This window comes from Vicia villosa, linkage group LG3 (assembly GCF_029867415.1).
Source record: "Vicia villosa cultivar HV-30 ecotype Madison, WI linkage group LG3, Vvil1.0, whole genome shotgun sequence".
NCBI classification, from domain to species: Eukaryota; Viridiplantae; Streptophyta; class Magnoliopsida; order Fabales; family Fabaceae; genus Vicia; species Vicia villosa.
Window position 1 is genome coordinate 163,951,519 of NC_081182.1, and position 20,035 is coordinate 163,971,553.

Below are 20,035 nucleotides of genomic sequence, written 5' to 3' on the forward strand. Positions count from 1 at the left end.
GTGATCTATTCATGGATTATAATCACTTTGCTCATGAACATTGATGAATTTGTCCAAAACCTAGAATTCCTCTATACAAAACCCTAAATCAAAACTTATGATTTCTCATCCATAATCAAAACTATAAGTTTCTAACTAGAACCCACCTCGATTAAGAGTCGTTGATGTCGAAGATGAGTTGATTCGGCGAAGAAATGGTGAAGATCCAAGCTTTTCTCCTCTTTCTCCTTTGCTCTTCCTTCTCTCTACTTCTTCTCTCTATCTTTCTCTTTTTGGTGTAGAATGAAGAAGAAAACAAAAGGAAATGATATAAGGAAAATATCTTTAAGTTAACACTACTAACTTAATGTCCAAAAGTATCTCTATCGTATCAATTGATAAAACCTCAGTGTCAGTTAATACATTAGAGCATTTAATTAATACGGGGTATTACAGTCCAACTTACTTGACATCTCTACAAGTGATCGATTATGCAATACAATATCAATTATATCAATCTAACTTTCATTTAAGTTGCAACTCTTTCCCCTAAATTGTACATTACGAAGACACAAAAAATGAGATTCAATATTAACTTAGTTCAAATAGTGTGTGAACATCATACTCCGGGTTCATCACCCCCAATTACTACTTTGGAAGATAAACAACAAGAGGATTTTCAATAAGCCACCCCCACTCTTGCAAATTCTGTTAGAAATGTGGAGACTTACTCCCAGCAACTGATAATATAAATCAGATCATTTATCACATTTTCTTCCCCTTTTTGTCATAACATCAAAAACCACAAAAGATTCAGATGAAAAACAGACAATATGAGAGAAGAATAAAGGAATTCATTCATCGGAAATAATCAGAAGATACAAGGGATGAGAAGATAGATGCACAAAGCTGATGCAAAAAGAAAGAGACAACTAAGACACAACAGACTACGACTGGCCTAGTTTGGAAACTATCTTCGCCAGAAGGTCTTGAATCCCAACATTGCTCTCAGCCTGCTTCTCCATGAATGAGCGAAACTCATTGTTGATATCATCTTGCTTGTCCATGCGAGAAGCTAGTTCAACTTGATTCTTCTGAATAACCTCTAGAGTCTTCACCAGAAGAGAGGGTTCACCAGAAGAAGCTTCACAACTTCTGTTCAGAGGAACAACATTCTCAACAGCAGCATCCATAGTGAGATCATCATCATTATTTTCCTCAGCAGGAATATTCCCAGCAGGATGAATCTCAGCATAAGCTTCTTCCCTAGAAGCATCTTCTTCATACTCAGGAGCAGGAAGATCAGAATCTCCATTCTCAAGGGCTTGAAGAATGGCAGCAAGATTCCTAGGAGCAGTAGGAGCATCATCTTCTGGAGGATAAATAACTTCTGGGATGACCATATTGGGGGACTTCTCAGAAGGATTTTCCCTCAGAAAGTCAAACAACCACTTGAAGTCTCCAGTCAGAACTGGATACTTAGGCCTCCAAACCACAATCTCCCTACAAGGGTTGCCTTCCATCTCGTTAGAAACTTGTGCTTCTGCAATTTCATCAATGAATGCCTTCTCTTCAAAACAATATCTCCCTCCAAGACGACTGAACCAAAAGTCTTCATAGTGCCTCAGAAATCCACAAGGTCGTGGAGCAAGTTCTACACAAATTTCCCGAAGTTCTTGAAAACAAGCATCTGCTTTTCTTCTGAAGATCCTCCAGAATTTTCGCATAGCAACATCATTTAATCCAGCATGATGAGCTATTCTGAGAGCATCAAAGACTCTTCTGACATTCCGCTTTACCATTTCATAAATTACACCAATAGGGTATGCTCGGCGAGATTTTATTTTGGTTACGGCAGAATCTGGTTTCAGAACAAGATAGGGTTGAGGTTCTCTATCAAGACAAAGAGATGATTCTGCTTCATTCTCAGAATCCAACACTACCAGCTCAGGTTCAGGACGAGGCTTGGGTGTGTAATTACAATCACGGAGCAATTGCTCATGTGATGCAGAATTTGGAAGATCAGATACAGAAGGATTATTTTGTGAGGTAGAAGGAATGGATTCATAGTTTGCATGAGGTGGAGGTTGAGAAGTGGATATATTTGTGTGAGGTGGAAAGCGAGTTTGAAGGGGTCGGATATCAAGAACAAGGGTTTCAAGGGAGTGGTCAGAAGTAACATTGGTTTTGGGTGGAGAAGGAGGAATGAGAACATTTGAGATAGGTGAGGAAGGAGGGGTAAGAACATTGGTTAGAGGAGAAGAAGGAGGTGTGAGAACATGGATGGTTATAGGTGATTCTGAAGGGGCTGTTTCTGGTTGATTTTCTGGTTCAGGGGTTTGAGCAACATTTATTGGTGCAACTTCTGAACGTAAAGCAGGAACAGAAACAAGTTCAGAAAGATGTACACCTTTAGATATATTCTGAATCGCTTCAAACTCAGCCTTAAGTCTTCTCTGCTTCTTGTTCTTCTTCTCTTCCACAATCTTTGCCTTCCCAAGAGAAATTTCTCTTCTTCTGGCAGATTCCAGTCTTTCCTTCTCATTATCAACAGCTTTTTGACCTTCAACTTCTTGAGTAGCAGGTACTTGATTAATTTCTTCTTGCTGATTCACAGCTTCTTGAACTTCTTCTTCTTCTTCCTCTGAGGCTTCTATGATAAGTTTTCTTTTTCTTTTCTTCTTCTTTTCAACATCCTTTCCATCTTCCACATTCTTATTTTTCATTTTTCTCTTCTTCTTCTTCTTTTTCTCAGCAGTCTCTTTTTCACTATTTTCATTTTCAACAAAAGCTTCCTGAACTTCTTCAGCAACAACTTCTTCTTCAACAACTTTCTCCACAACAGCCGCAACAACTACACCTTGGACTTCCTTCTCCTGTTTAACGGAAGGATGATCAAATTTACGCTTTGTCCTTCTTTCCTTCTTGACAACAGCTTCTGGTGGAGCTTCTGAAACATTTTTCAAAGCAGCAGGCCTGAAAGTAGAAGCTTTCTTGCGACCACCTTTTGCAGGAGCATTGTCGTCTTTATCTTCTTTGAGAGAGTTAAGATATTTAGTCCTAACTTCTGGCAGCTCACTTCTGAAGAAGGATTCAAAATCAGCAAGAACAAGATCTCTTCTGCTTCTTGCTTCTGGGAGAGGTTGAGGAGTGGCTATAACCTCTTGAATGAGGTTCATCTTTCTCAGGGTGTGAGCATTCAAACAACTTCCTGTGTCAGTGACAAGATCCTTGATGACTCCTTGACCTTCCAAGTCTTCAACAATCTTGGTATGAATCAGGAGATTAGTAATTATTCTTCCAAAAGGAATAATATTACCCTTCTTTATTCTGAACGCATTTCTGGAATCCTTTACAGCATTCCACATATGATTGAATATTATGAAGATAATATCAACCTTCTTCTGAGTAGCGATGCAATACAAAATATATTGCTGCTATTTGCGTACAAAATCTGCAGAATGGGTTGATTTCCTGTGATAGAAACACCCTAGAAGAATCTTGGTCCAGATTTTGTAGAGTTCCTTCATGTCCTTGACACACTTAGTTTTCTCCACATCTGTATAGAGAGTAGCCAAAACATCTTCCCAATAAGCTCTTTGATCAATTTCATGGACACCTTCAGGGTTTCTTAGGTCAAACATCATTCTTAGGATGTTCTCAGTAACAACAACAAATCTTCCATGGACAAACGACAGGATTGATTTAAGGGCAACTATAGCGTGTACCCAAAACTCCTTCACTAGTTCTGGGTAAATAGGTCCACAGAACTCAGAGAACAGAGAAGTCCATCCTTGAAACAACATATCCTCTTTCAGATGGAACTCATGTTTTTCAAGACTATCAAAGTCCACCGTTAGTTCACAAATAACTTCTAACTCTTTTTTGGGAATAGAGCAAGAGATAACAGGAACAATTTGTAGAGGAACAGAGGAACCAACATTGAGAGAAGATGAAGCAGCCATTGAAACAATACTGAGATTACTTGAAACTTTTATGGGTTTGCGTTTAGGGTTTGAGAAAAGGGCAAAGAGGTTGCAGAAATGCATGCAAGAAGAGAGAGAATGGGAGCGAAAAAATAAACGTTATGATTTGAAATATATTTATAGAGGCGGAGGTGAGCTGAGGTGAGCTGAGGTGACTCTAGAAGATCTTCTGACTGTAGGCTCTTCAGAAATTCTGAGATTCTCTAAAGATGCAGCAACTTGATCTTCTGATCCTTTGCTTCTGAGACTTTCAGCTTCTGAAGCTTTACTTCTTGGTTCTTCAGCTTCTGATATATCAATATCTATATCTGCAAAATTCTCAAACTGCTTTGGCTTTTCAAGACAAATCTTATCATCAAATCTGATATTGATTGATTCTTCTACAACCAATGTTTCAGTATTGTATACTCTGTAGCCTTTAGAGCGTTCAGAATATCCAAGAAGGAAACATTTTTGTGCCTTAGAATCAAACTTACCAAGATGATCTTTAGTATTCAGAATAAAACAAACACATCCAAAAGGATGAAAATATGAAATGTTGGGCTTTCTGTTCTTCCACAATTCATAAGGAGGTTTATTTAGAATATGTCTTATAGAAATTCTATTCTGAATATAACATGCAGTATTTATTGCTTCTGCCCAGAAGTGCTTAGCCATATTGGTTTCATTGATCATGGTTCTGGCCATTTCTTGTAGAGTCCTATTCTTTCGCTCTACAACTCCATTTTGCTGTGAACTTCTAGGGCAAGAGAAATCATGGGCAATATCATTTTCTTTGAAGAACTCCTCAAAGAATCTGTTCTCAAATTCACCACCATGATCACTTCTGACCTTTATGATTTTGCACTCCTTCTCAGATTGAATCTGAGTGCAGAATTCAAAGAACACTGAATGAGACTCATCCTTGTGTTTTAAGAACTTTACCCATGTCCAGCGGCTATAATCATCTACAACGACTAATCCATATTTCTTCCCTCTGACAGATGCTGTTTTGACTGGTCCAAACAGATCAATGTGCAGAAGTTCTAACGGCCTAGAGGAAGAGACAACATTCTTAGACTTGAATGCAGGTTTGAAGAACTTGCCCTTTTGACATGCTTCACAAAGACCATCTGATTTGTATTTCAGATTGGGGAGTCCTCTGACCAGATTTAGTTTGTTAATCTGAGAAATCTTTCTCAAACTAGCATGTCCTAATCTTCTGTGCCAGACCCATTACTCTTCAGAAACAGACATAAGGTAAGTCACCTTCTGCTTCTCAAGATCAGAAAGATCAATCTTATAAATGTTGTTCTTTCTCTTGCATATAAATAGGATTGAGCCATCCTTCTGACTTACAGTCTTGCAAGACTTTTTGATTGAAGATTATGTCATAACCATTGTCACTTAATTTACTTATGGACAATAAGTTATGCGCTAATCCTTCTACAAGAAGTACATTAGTTATGGAAGGAGATTTACCAATACTTATGGTTCCAGAGCCAATTATCTTGCCCTTCTGGTCTCCTCCAAACTTGACTTCTCCACCAGACTTAAGCACCAGGTCTTGGAACATAGACCTTCTTCCCTTCATGTGTCGCGAGCACCCAGAGTCCAGGTACCATGACATTTTGTGCTTTGTCTTCTTTGCTGCCAAGGATATCTGCAACAGAAATTATCTTCTCCTTAGTTACCCATAATTTCTTGGGTCCTTTCTTGTTAGTTTTCCTCAAGTTCTGATTGAACTTGGGTTTAGCATAATAAACAACAGGAGGAACAACATGATATTCTTTAGGTTTGACAGCATGATATTTTCTAGGTTGTGTCACATGCTTCTTAGTGTGTGTAACGTTAAAGCTTTTGGCATGTGAAGTGAGCCTAATATCATGTGAATGGCCATATTTGAACTGATCATACAATGGCTTGTATGTGATTTTCATATCATCTACAGGTTCAAATTTGTGTGGGTTATCACCCTCATAGCCAACGCCAATCCTTTTGTTTCCAAAAACACCATATATCATAGAAGCAAGATGACTTCTGCCAATACTTCTAGATAAGAACTTTCTGAAGCTCGAATCATATTCTTTCAGAATATGATTGAGACTAGGATTGGATTTTTCTGATTGAGAAGGAGATCCAATATTTTTGGATAATTTTAAAACTTTTTCCTTTAGTTCAGAATTTTCCACTTCCAGCTTCTTAGTTTTAGATTCAAATAGCTTTTTCAGCTTTTTGTATTTGATGCTAAGATGAGCCTTGAGTTCTAGAAGTTCAGTTAAACTAGAAACTAACTCTTCTCTAGATAGTTCAGAAAATACATCTTCAGAATCTGATTCTGATGTAGATTCTGATCCATCATCCACTGTGGCCATCAGTGCAAGGTTTTCCTGCTCGCCTTCAGAGTCTGATTCTGATTCTGATTCTGAATCATCCCATGTTGCCATAAGACCTTTCTTCTTATGAAACTTCTTCTTGGGATTCTCCTTCTGAAGTTTTGGACATTCATTCTTAAAGTGTCCAGGCTCATTGCACTCATAACAAATGACCTTCTTCTTGTCAGATCTTCTGCTTCCAGGAGATTCTCCTTTTTCAGGCTTCTTTGAACTTCTAAAGTTCTTGAACTTCCTTTGCTTGCTCTTCCAGAGTTGGTTTACCCTTCTGGAGATCATGGACAGTTCATCTTCTTCTTCTTCTGATTCTTCAGAATCTTCTTCTTCAGCCTGAAAAGCGTTAGTGCATTTTTTATAATTAGATTCTCCAGCTCAATTTCATGACTCTTCAGAGCACTGATCAATCCTTCAAGAGAGACTTCATTCAGATTCTTGGCAATTTTGAAAGCAGTCACCATTGGACCCCATCTTCTTGGCAAGCTTATGATGATCTTCTTGACATGATCAACTTTGGTGTATCCCTTGTCAAGAACTCTTAATCCAGCAGTTAAGTTTGAAATCTTGAGAACATCTTCTCAATATTTTCATCATCCTCCATCTTGAAGGCTTCATATTTCTGGATTAAAGCAAGAGCTCTGGTCTCCTTGACTTGAACATTTCCTTCATGAGTCATTTTCAATGACTCATATATATCATAGGCAGTTTCCCTGTTAGATATCTTCTCATACTCAGCATGAGAGATAGCATTCAGCATAACAGTCCTACATTTATGATGATTTTTGAATAGCTTCTTTTGATCATCACTCATCTCTTGTCTTGAGAGCTTTACACCATTAGCTTTAACTGGATGTTTGTAACCATCCACCAGAAGATCCCATAAGTCACCATCTAGACCAAGAAAGTAACTTTCAAGTTTATCTTTCCAATATTCAAAGTTTTCACCATCAAATACTGGTGGTTTAGTATAACCATTGTTACCATTTCCATTATGTTGCTCAACAGAGCCAGATGTAGGTGTATGTGTTGGTTCATCACCAGCCATCTTGACTTAAGCGTTTTTCTCTTCCTGAATCTTTTCTAAACACGGTTAAGTGCTTGCACCTTAGAACCGGCGTTCTGATGCCAATTGAAGGATAGAAAAACACTTAGAAAGGGGGGGGGGGTGAATAAGTGTAGCTTTAAAACTTGTAAGATAAAAACAATTTGCACAATGATTTTTATCCTGGTTCGTTGTTAACTAAACTACTCCAGTCCACCCCCTTGGAGTGATTTACCTCACCTGAGGATTTAATCTACTAATCACACAAGATTACAATGGTTTTCCACTTAGATAACCTCTAAGTCTTCTAGAGTATTCTGATCACAACTTGATCACTCTAGGAACAAAATGCTTAGATACCCTCTAAGACTTTCTAGAGAATCCGATCACGACTTGATCTCCTCTAGTTCTTACAAATTAATGTAAAACAAATTCTTATAAGAGTTACACTGCTTCTTAATAAGCTAATATCACAACTGTGATTTTTCTCTTAAGTTTAAGCTTAATCTCACTAAGATATTACCACAGCAATGTAGTGAGGTTGAAGATGAAGGTTGAGAGACTTTGAATTTGACAGCATTTCTGTATGTTTGCGCAAAGTGTTGTGTTCAGCTTCTCATCAGAACTTCTATTTATAGGCGTTTAAGAAGATGGCCGTTGGGAGCATTTAATGCGTTGCGTGATCCGTACAACATTGCATTTAATGTTTCACTCTTTTGTCAACTACCTCGAGCCTTGCTTTCGCTGTGTCTACTGACGTTGCCTTTAATAGCTTCTAACGTTAATTTTGTCAGTCAGCGTAACCTGCCATCTTGTACTTGCTTCTGATCTGATGTTTGTGTAAACAACGTTTGAATATCATCAGAGTCAAACAGCTTGGTGCAGAGCATCTTCTTGTCTTCTGACCTTGAAGTGCTTCTTAGCGTGATACCATGAGAACTTCAGTGCTTCTGCTTCTGATCTCAAGTTCTTCTGATGCTTCCATAGACCATGTTCTCATTCTGCTTGACCATCTTCTAATGTCTTGCCAGAGCATGTTCTGATGTTGCATGCTGAACCTTCTGAGTTAGTGCTTCTTGCGCTGATTTTGTGCATACTCTTTATATGATTCCTGAAATGGAAATTGCATAGAATTAGAGTACCACATTATCTCATACAAAATTCATATACATTGTTATCATCAAAACTAAGAATATTGATCAGAACAAATCTTGTTCTAACAGTTACATATCTGGACGAATCACAACTGACAACTCTTGCCAACTATTTACGAGTTCACGCGATGTAGTTCGTTTCATGATCCATACTTATTTCCGTAACCAAGCTTGGATTGCTCTCGGTTGCTTGTCACATACTTGGACTCTCAAGGCACAAAACTTGCCTGCTTGAACAAAGGGGTGTGATACTCCACAACTACCACAACAAAACATAATCAAGCATGCATACTTGTGACTAAGATACTACTAACACATGCTTTTTTGGCTCCAAGGTATAGCTCCCTCTTCCAACATGAACCTCTTTCAACTGTTTCTTGGGTATTTCAACATTTCCATAATGGTCTCATGCTAACACCGAATCTCTACTGAACTACTCTGAATCCAATATCCCTTCTAAAACTGGGGTACAATTGGTATATCTTCAATTCTTTGTTTGGTTTATAAACTACTCGTTTAGAGTAAGCAGTCATGCCCTTAAACCTTTCCTTAAACTCCGCCATTGCCATAGATTCTTGATGAAGTTGCTGAATTTCAAGGCCTCTCGAGCCTCCAAACTATTGAAAAATAATTTCCCAGAAATACTTCTTGGAAATACTTTCATTCATTCAAGATGCTCTAATGGCCTTATGACTTGAGACACTAGCACACCACCTCGCTGATGAGTCTTGTGGCATACGTGCGATAAAACTATCTTTTCTCCCTCACTGCATGGAACTACTTGTAATACTTGTTCCTTACCTATGGCCAATCTTGAGCTACTAAAAGTTAAGAAATACATTATAGTCTAGAAATTGTAACACCCATGATAATATAGTGTAAACTGGTACTGATACAACTATAAGAGCCTACCGACATCGTTATATATACATGCCCATACAAAATACAAAATTATGGCACATAATATACACGAGTGCCTAATCAAAAACAAAGATCTATGCACAATACCCACAGATGCACATAATCCAAAGAGGAGGATCACGATCGCAAGAGTCTTCGAAACATCATTAGACAAGCTTATCCTTGCCTTTAACTAGCTAAGAATCTCCTGAAAAGCGACAATAATGGTGGGGTGAGATAATAATCTCATTGAGTTCCCATATCTTATGGGTCCACTCAGCTCTAAAGGGATCTCTTATAGATTTCTTAACTTAATCCTTGCATCTTTTCGTTACTTGTGTAATACTCGCACAAATTTAACAAGGACTTAAGTGTCTAAGGGGATTTATGCTTCGTATGGAAAACACACAACATGAATTCACATAACTCAAGGAATCGCTATTCGGGAATGCATAACAAAGTATCTTTTCCCGGTTGATCCTACCTCTAGGACTATGGAGACGGGTCACGGATCTCTGCTTCCTCGGAAAATTTCTTTCAAGCCAATCCGAATCCATAGACAATGGACATGGCTCATGATTTTCCGCACAATCAGGGAATGTCTCCCGACTAATCAAAATTAAGGGATTTGGGTCACGAGATAACGGACTTCCCATAGCTTGGAATACTTCTTCTTGCCCGAATCCACTTACTATGGACATGGGTCACAATACTCACCAAGTAATCATCCGCCTTCCCGGTTACTACTCTATATGAGGCTCGAACTTAGGATACACATGAATAGTGGTCATTCCCGACTACACGATTAGTTCATCAATCTCCATGTGGCTAAGTCACAACCATCATGAGATTATACACCCTTTCCATGTGATTATATAAGAATCACAATATTTCAATACCATGTGATTATATCACAATTACAATATATCACAATGTGTTTCCATACAAGCTAGTTGAATCATAACTATGATATCGTTCTCCATCCATGCCTTCGACATTCTCGTAGATGTGACGAGTCATCTCTAGCGACTACTCGCTCAAGGATGCACAACGAGGCACTTCTTACATTCGATTATCGCAACCTAAGTTATTTGCCATAACCTACGTTATCTTTCTAATTCCATTCACCTAGCTATAAATCTAGGTTTAACCTCACTCATTATCATGGGTTTTAATCAATTATCATACAATCAACACAACCAAATAAATCATAGCATGGTTCACAAAATACAAACACATCTTAATCTTAATATGGTTCATAAACACACATAATAGTTCATCATCAATAGAACTTTTGGAATAAAGGTTCCTCACTAAATAGGAATTTCAGAACAAAGGTTCCTCACCAAATAATCAGCCAATAATTGGAACTTAATCATGGTATCTATTTACCAAAAGGTAGATTATTGGACTCACTTTCCAATGTATCCGACCTCACATCAATCAAAGTTACGAATCCCGTTTTATGGTGGAAACGGAAAAACAAATCATTGCACAAGTCATCATAAGCATAAATGATAGTATAACATCATCTAACAAGTGATATTTGACATTCATATATGTTTTTTCTCACAATTCCTTCAGTTAACTTGCTAAATAAGCATTAGGCGAAGCTTTCACGCCTAATGGGATAAGACTCGGTTGTTTTTGGCGTTGTTTGTGTGTTTCTATATTGTTAGTTGACTTTTCAAAGTTGACTAGAATTAAATTTGAACTAAAGTGGTTTATGGTGAACATGATAATTTATTAGGTTGTTGACTTTAGATGATCAAGTAGAGTTAATAGTTGATCAATGATTGAGTTTGTCATGAAATGAGGGCAATTGTAAGACACTCATTATCTGCATTTGGAATCCAACTCATTTCAACTAATAAATTCCAATAAAAAAGGATCTAGGTTTTTTTTTGATAGACAAATGTTGGTAAGTTATAGTTTTCAGGGTTTGAACTTTGGAGCTCTTTATTTAGGGAGGTCATTATAATTGATACATTATTTTAAGTAGGGTAGAGGAACTGTTCAGAATGTTTGAAATATGAAGATTGCATTGATGGTTAACTGTATATTGTTGTATATTTGGTTTTTTTAGGAGGGTCCTGGAAGAAGAGTTAGGTGTAACCCTTCCCAAGGATGCATTCGAATTGATATCCGCTTTCCTGCAAGAGGGGTAAGTAGCTTATGCTGCACTAGTACTACTCTATTTTTCAAAATTTTAGGACTAAGTTTGGTTTTTCTTTGTGGATATGCTTTGATCATAATTACTAAACTGCCACATTACTTTCGGCCTGTTTATGATTTTCAAGATTTACTTTTTTTCACCATTTACTTCACAAAAATTTGAAACTAGAAAACGAAATTTAAATAAAGTAACATTCTTTTAACTATGATAAAAGCAAAAACATATCAACTGAGAATGTAAAATAAAATGCCAAAATAAAACATCCTGTAAGTTCTCTGCATGTTTTACTCTTTTAGTCCAAAAACGAAAGAACTATCGTCATACTAAGCCGAGGATTTGTTTCAGACCCTCTTTCACATATGAAGAGAGACTGCTGATTCGTTATGTCTTTTTTATTCTTCGTTTTATTGCATGATCATTGATGTTTTTCACGTTCAATTAATGCAGTACTTCCTTTCTTTTATTATCCATGAACTAGCTGATTTTAACTTTTGATATGAAATACAGTGTCGCAAATGATGGAAAGTTCATCAACAAAGAACATAATGATGTGTTTCTGGTAACTACTATAGATCCAATACCTTTGGAAGCTCTTACACTTCAGGTGATAATGTTTTAGATACTTTCAAATTGAACATTCCGCATTTTCACCACATTTTTGCACAGTTCTCAAAATAAAGTAGAATACTGGGATTATAGTCATATTTTGCCTTCATTCTTTTTCATTAGTCGATTATTTTAAGAATTGGAACTGATATCGTAAACAATTGTTTCACATTTTCTATGCCAAATTCAATGCTAAGTTAGTAAACTATCTAGTTTCCAGCTAGTCATTTAATGGAATTCTGTTATCTAATTGCTTGATAATTAGGGTGTGTGTGGTCTGCTTTTTTATGGCTAAAAAGATACTATCAAGCTAATGATAAAAATAAAAGCTTTAGATGTAAAGTTAAAAGTTGTTTGGCTGTTTTATTTCTTGCTTTAAAGCTGTTTGCTAGCATGATTTTATAAATGCTATGTTTTTATTACAATGCACTATAAATGAATGATAAATTCTTTTATAAAATAAAACACGCAATTTCACAAACAATCACTATTACTAAAAGGCATGAATATTTATAGTATGAACAAAAATTCAGACATGATCATTCATTTATAATGCATTGTAATAAAACCATAACATTTATAATTAATTAATACTAAAACGATTATTAAGTAGGGGTGGTCTCTGAAGCTTCAAGGAATTGACACCGTAAGTAATACCTACATGACGAAAGTCACGAATACGTTGTGACTGTGGAGAACTATGAGCAGAGACATGTGTTTTAAAGAGAAGAATCAGTTGTAAATGAATATGAGTTAGAATATGAAGTAGCCAATGATGCAACGAGAGGTGGTGTATTCTTGGGACAGTAGAGGAACCACCTGGAGCTTGGTTTTGAAGATGACAAATTTGTCATGAGAGAGAGAGACTTGGTCAAAATATCTGCCTTTTGATCAGCACTAGGAATGCACAACTTGCAATTCCTTGGCTAGAACCTTCTCTCGATCAAAAAACAAAAAACAAGTCTATCACCATGTGCTTAGTCTTGGCTTGAAGGTTAGGACTATAAGCCATAGCTACTGCACTTTCATTGTCACATAAATGACATAAGAAGCAGTGGGAACTTTTAGCTCACAAAGGGTTTGCAGCCAAAACATCTCAGCACTAGTTAGGGTTGGACTTTTATATTCAGTTTTTGCATTTTACCTAGCAACCATAGCTTGCTTTCTTGACCACCAAGAAATTAAATTGGGACCAAAATAGATGGCACTACCCGAAGTGGACATGTGGGAATCAGGATCAGCACCCCAGTTTGCATCACAAAAGCCACGCGAGAAGAAAGGCTGCTGAGTCGAAGCAGAGTGTAGTTGGAGGCCATAGTTAAGATTGCCCTGTAGGTATCTTAAAAATCCAAAGGATTTTCCAAGAACTGACTCACATTATTCATAGAGTAACTCAGTTTACGTCTAGAGATGGCGGCGTATTGGAGAGCCCCAACTACTAACCTGAACATAGTAGGATAACCAAAGGGTATAGATAGAGCCATCTTTTGAAAGTTTGGCAATGGCATTTATGGGAAATAAAAACTGAGGTGGTATCCTGCATTTTCGTCCTATGCAGTAAACTACTAATGTGCTTGGTTTAAGTAAATAGGAAGATGCAGAGGACTGCATCCTTATTTAATACCAAGAAAGTAGTCCACATCACCAAGTAGTTTCAGAGCAAGCTCTTGGTTAACTCATAGAGGCCCATCTGTTCTTACTGAACCTTCTAGCAAGATAGTATCAGTGGTCTGAGTGTGACGCCGGCGGTATTCTATAAACAAAATTCGGTTGACTGCAGAGTAATCTCTGTCTCTCACACTCTTCCTTGTGTCTCTCGCACTCTTCCATGAGTAGTGTATTGTAATCTAATTATATGCATGTCCTTTAGGTATTTTATAAGTATACACATGATTTTATTGAGTTTCCTGATCTTGGTGAGTGGACCTTTTTATGATGGCAGGAAACTGAAGTTTCTGCCGTTAAATATATCGCTTATGACGAGTATAAAAGGTTGCTGACCAAAGAAGATTCAGACTATGTCCCTTATGATGTTCATGGACAATATGGTCAACTGTTTGATTTAATTGAGAAGAGGTATGCTATTGCTTAAGATTCACATTAAATAAAAACATCATTATCATGTTTTGGTTTATGATAGAAACCAACTGAATAGTGGACTAAATGTTTGGAGAGTCTACATTAGGAGGGATAAGAAATAACTAATTTAGGAATCTTTTATCTATTAAGTTGATATTTTTTAGTTGTCATGCATCACTGTTTTTATTTTTATCTTAAAATTTAGGATTATCTAGTTACTTTTTTTATTTTTTTATTCTAATTTCGAGGAAGTTATTTTGTATAATAACTTAAATTAGAACTAAATGAAGCAATGAAAGCATATAGAGAGAGAAGCACATGTGAGAGAACAAGTCTCAAGTTTAGAGAGGGAAAGAGTCAAAAGAAGATAAGGTTGTGTAATGCATGGTCAGATATGTACTAAAAATGTGATTTTAATTCATCTCACTTGAAAAAAAATGGATTCCCTATATAAAGGTGCTTCAGCATTGTTTAAAGAAGTTTCAATGTGATTTTTTTTTCACTATGCTAAAACGGGAAAAAGCAAAAGGAGAAAGATATCTAACATAGAGTTGTAAGTTAGAGATCATCATCCCACAAGTCACGCGGTTTAAATATCTTAGGTCTTTAATGCAAAATGATGGAGAAATGGAAGGGAATGTAAACCATCGAATTCAAGCTGAGTTGCTGAATGGAGGAATTTTATGTGACATAAAGGTACCGCTAGAACTGAAGGGAAAATTTTATCGGAGTGCGGTAACACCTGCGATATTGTATGGGACAACAATATTGTACATGACAGAATGTTGGGCGATAAACAGTCAATACGAAAATAAAGTGTAACGGAGATGAGGATGCTGCGTTGGATATGTGGTAAGACTAAACGAGATAAAATTAAAAATAACAATATTAGAGAGTGTTGGGATAGCATTATGAAAAATAGACTAAACATAGGAGGTATAATTCCAATTAACATATCATATATGTTTATATAATCATCAAATACATAGATCCTAATATATTTTCAACAAGTTTCCCATCCAAACTCAAGCTGCATAGGTTTCCTTTGAAGTGCACATTCCCTACATTTATATTGTCATGTCTAAAGGACAACTTTATTTAAATCTTCATATACTTATAAGTTATGACCATATGCTGAGGGACAACTACCTAGCACATCACATAAAAAATAATGCTCTAATTGATTATGTACCTGATTTTGCTATTCCTTATATTTTTGTTGAAGGTACAAAGAGAATACCGTAGCACGCAGTTTGACTTTACAAAAGCAATTAAGTCGCTATGCTCCTGTTTCTCTTAATGCAGAGGTTGTTGTATTTTCATTTTTGTTTCCTTTGTTGCATTATATTGATTTCTATCTATCAATTATTTAGTTTCAATTCTTTTTATATCCCTGTGCTTTTAACAAGTTTTGTTTATGAATTGTGAAGATGATGATATCATTAATAGTTGAGTGTAACAAGTTTTGTTTTGTTTTTTTTTTTATTTTTTTTATTTTGGCAGTTGACAGGGGTAACAGATTCAGACAAAGAGGCTCTTGTTTTTATTGTCAAGGCTGCAAGTGTTATGGATGAAATTTTTTATCTGCAGGTTTAACTTACAATACATTTATAGCTGTGTTTATATACAATTTTTATGTACATTATGTGTATTGATTTTGCTTTCTATTTTGTATGTGCATGTTCATATCAAATATATAAAGTCTAAGCTTTTTTCTGAGCAAATAATTTTTCACATGCATGTAATAATGTTCCATGTGTCATGCTTGGTACCTAGGTTTTACTAATTATTTTTGTGAAATTTGATTGGCTATTTGTTTTGTGCTCCGAAAAATATTCTTTATTTTTAACTGTGGTTGAAGATTAGAATCAGGAAGGCTGATATGTTTTAATAATAATGTGTATTACTAAAGTTTCTGTTTATTTCCCTATCAGTCGTGGTACAGTAATCCAGCTCTTAGAGATTGGTTGAAGGAGCATGCTGATACGTCAGAGTTAAATAAGTTGAAATGGTCCTATTATCAGATAAACAAGAGCCCGTGGTAAGTTCTTTAAATCTTGACTACTTTCTCTACCAACTGAATGCTATATATTTATGTAGACCAACAGACTTTGGTGATTTTGTATCTCAGAAAGTCAACTTAGACCTATGATGAAACTCTGGTGTTTTCTTGTACTTGAGGACATTTGAGAATTCCAATAGTCTAGAATTTGGTTAATTTACTATATTTAAGATTAAGCTTTCTCCGAGAATCTGTTTTCTCAGTCTGAGTCCAGCAGGGATTACCAACAAGAGTTTCTATTAGCCTCATCTGGCTCATTTTGTTTAGCACTTCCTTTTTTTTTACCTGATTAATGTAGAAATCTGACTTGAACCCAATCATCGCAGGTCTTGCCTTGATGATAATGAGGCATTTTTGACAACTGCAGATTCAGCAATAAGGCTGCTCTCTAAAGCAACTAGGACAATTAGTGAGTGGAAGGGTCTGGAATACAGAGCAGCATTTCCAATTCTTAAACCTGCCAGTGCTAATTTCTACCCCTCTGACATGGACAAAATGGTACAATAGAAAAATTCAGATTTGATTGGTTTGTTACTAGATATGATTTGTGATAGAATATCATGACGTTGTCTAATCAATGGAACCAATCCTATATAGTGAGAAAGGATTTATGTTGTCATTTAAAGAAGCTATTTTATCAAAACATTTGGTTTGATTTATAAAAGAGATGAAAACTTCTGTTTTGCAGGAGTTCAATTTATGGAATGACAGTCTAGCAAAGGATCAACAGACAGAGGCAACAAGCTTTTTCACTGTTATTAAAAGGCACAGTGAATTTATTTTAGATTCTGGTCTGTCCAATGATAAAGTAGCTTCTTCTAAGGATCTGTACATAGTTCCTTATTCTCAAGAGTACAAGTCTCTTCTTACAAAAGCTGCTAAATTATTGCGTAAAGCTGGAGACATTACCAACTCAACAAGGTATATTGTTATTTCATCCATTCCCTTATTATTAAGGGGTCAATTTTCAGCTACAAGCTAAACTACTTACGTGTTGTGGGTCAATCAATAACGATTTGTTTCCAAGTGTAGTTTGAAGAAGCTGCTACATAGCAAGGCTGATGCTTTTCTTTCAAATGATTATTATGAGTCTGACATAGCCTGGATGGATTTGGTTAGTCAATACTGCCTAGTTAACTTTTTATGATCCAAAAAAAAGTAGTTGTCAAGCTGGTGATATATGTTGTGAACGGTATCTATTCAAAGTAATATTGTCAAGTATGAATAATGTACAAGCACTACTATGTTTATATTAGCTATTATAATCTAATGAGTCTGACTAATGGATTATTGGGCCAAATACAAAATCTTAATACCCTTGAAAAATCTTACACAAAAATAACATAATCCCAAATATAGAAGTAACACAAATATGACCCATCAAATCAAAATGGACGAGAACAGAATGAGAATTTTGGTTGATGAGATGATCTTGTCTTGAAAGGCAGACTCGCACATGTCACCTTAGTCTTATTTTTTGGGATCAAAGGTTGACAGCGTTAGAGCCGTCAATGCTGAAATTGCATGTAGCTGACCTAGAGGACTCTAGTTTTCCTTCCCATCAGCTACCTCTTGAGAAGACTACGTCACACGCCATCACGTGCATTTGACAAGGAAAAGCTTTCTGGCGTTACTGTGCACGTTTCACAGCGATCAGTAATTTATTTGGTAACTCCTCTCTCGGTTTTGGGGGTCACCTATCCAAGCTACCTCCTTGGTTATTCTACTTCGAAAAGGTGTAGGTGATAGTGGTCTCTCGTGAATAAGTGTTTATGATTCCTCATAGTTTTTTAGTGAAATACCTGAATTCATGGATGATACACTAAGTGAGTTTTAATTTTAGCCAGAACTTATAATCTTATCTTGACATGGTGAATACTTTTGTTGTAGTTCTTCTACTATTTCATCTGTGCTGTGCTCTATGTTTGTTCACATCATTTATCCTTGGTTAATGTGTTTTTTTTCCGCAACAGTACGCTTGTGTAATTAAGGTAATGAGTTTTATTTTGTATACACTTTCTGAATCATGATATTATTTGGCATTCTCTTCTCTATGCAGGACTCTAAGTTGGATATCACAATAGGGCCATATGAAACTTACGAAGACAAACTTTTTGGATATAAGGTGATTAGTGAAAACCATGCTTTATGCCGCATAAACAATTCAAGTCCCCAAAGCAATATGATGTCAAACAAAAATGATTTATTTATTTAGGAACATGTCCATAAATTTAAATTTAGAAATTATTAAGAATTGAGATAGGGTCTAACTCAACCCTACAAAACCAACTTTTAGGGTGAGGATTACCCCCTTTATTAAGCACATGTTCAGGTCATATATTGTCCGATGTGGGACTCTTAACAAAAATAAATGTCATTGCATGATTGTTGTAGTAGAGAAATCAGAAAATGCTAAGCAATGTCAAGAACATAGGTATTTACGGTCAGATACAAAAACACTCTTAGTCTTTGATGATTCTTGTGGGCGTGTACCTTGTTTTCTTGAAGTTTCATTATTGTTCAAGGCACTAATGCATAATTTGTTGACCGAGTCCTTACAAGGAAGATACTTGGACAACCATGTGTTAAGTATCTTTTAGAAACCCTTGTTATTTTCATATTTATTTCAGTTACCTAATAAATCATTTGAGACAATAGTAACATTTGCCCGTGACAGTTGAACATCCAAAAGATTTGGTGTGAAGTGTCTAAAATGAAGCATAAAGTGATTTTGTCTGGCTATTGAGCTTAATGACTCAGTATTGGTGCGACTAAGCTTGTTCTATGTCCATAATCATTTATTATATATAGATGCAAATGCAACGATCTGGTTTGAAATCTATAAATAAACATTCTCTGATTTGGAAAGACTTTTGTAAAATGCAAGTATGAAAGTTTTGAAAGTTCCACATTGGTTCTAAAGACTATTTTATACTAAGACATTTGGCTATCTAACTTGGTAATTGCATTGTTTGTTTAAGGCTACCTTTGAAGCATATATTGGAATCAGGGACGATGAAGCAACAGCTCAATTGAAACTTTTTGGTGATAATCTGCAGGTATTACGCCTCAAGCCTTTTAATTGAATAAAATTTTGTAATTTTATTAATTTTTTTAGAAATTTAGTGTGAATGATATCACAAATAATTCTGCTATTGAAGCTTTTGGAGCAAAATCTTCCAATGGATAATGCATACAAATCAAAATATGTGAATGCAGCACCTATCCGTGTCATCCAACTTCTATATAATTCAGGGGTGAGTGTTATGAACATTTGACTACTCTGTGTGGCTTCATAGGAGTGATTTTGAAATATAAACAGATACCTAATGAATGAAAAATAAACATGGTACATACGACAAAAAAGAGTGTTGAAACAATTCAATCTGTTGCATCTGATAGCTTCTGCAGTAGTTATGGTGGACAGAATTTTCCTTATGTCCTTTCTGATATAATTTTCTGGCATTTCTGACCTATAATGCATTTCTTCATGCTTGAAATTACTACATTGGAAATTTTACACAAGTGAATTATTTCAGGATGTCAAGGGACCACAAGTTCAAGCTTTCAATCTACCAAATGATGAGCGCATTGTAAAAGACAGGGGAACATCAATGGTCATGCTTAAGAATATTTCAGAGGCTAAGTAACTTTCCAACCCTTATTGCTCTAGTTTCTTCAA

The 20,035-nt window shown here is 36.0% G+C and overlaps 1 protein-coding gene across 1 annotated transcript in view; it reads left to right on the forward strand.

Annotated features, from left to right (window-relative positions):
* LOC131662557 (nudix hydrolase 3-like) overlaps positions 1-20,035 on the forward strand; it is a 39,261-nt gene that overhangs the window by 16,520 nt on the left and 2,706 nt on the right. The window contains exons 3-15 of the mRNA XM_058932372.1: positions 11,517-11,594; positions 12,114-12,210; positions 14,155-14,288; positions 15,517-15,598; positions 15,795-15,881; positions 16,226-16,332; positions 16,680-16,851; positions 17,042-17,274; positions 17,386-17,467; positions 18,413-18,478; positions 19,335-19,412; positions 19,515-19,610; positions 19,893-19,999. Coding sequence (XP_058788355.1) covers positions 11,517-11,594; positions 12,114-12,210; positions 14,155-14,288; positions 15,517-15,598; positions 15,795-15,881; positions 16,226-16,332; positions 16,680-16,851; positions 17,042-17,274; positions 17,386-17,467; positions 18,413-18,478; positions 19,335-19,412; positions 19,515-19,610; positions 19,893-19,999 — 1,419 coding nt within the window. The remainder of the gene's footprint in view (positions 1-11,516; positions 11,595-12,113; positions 12,211-14,154; positions 14,289-15,516; positions 15,599-15,794; positions 15,882-16,225; positions 16,333-16,679; positions 16,852-17,041; positions 17,275-17,385; positions 17,468-18,412; positions 18,479-19,334; positions 19,413-19,514; positions 19,611-19,892; positions 20,000-20,035) is intronic.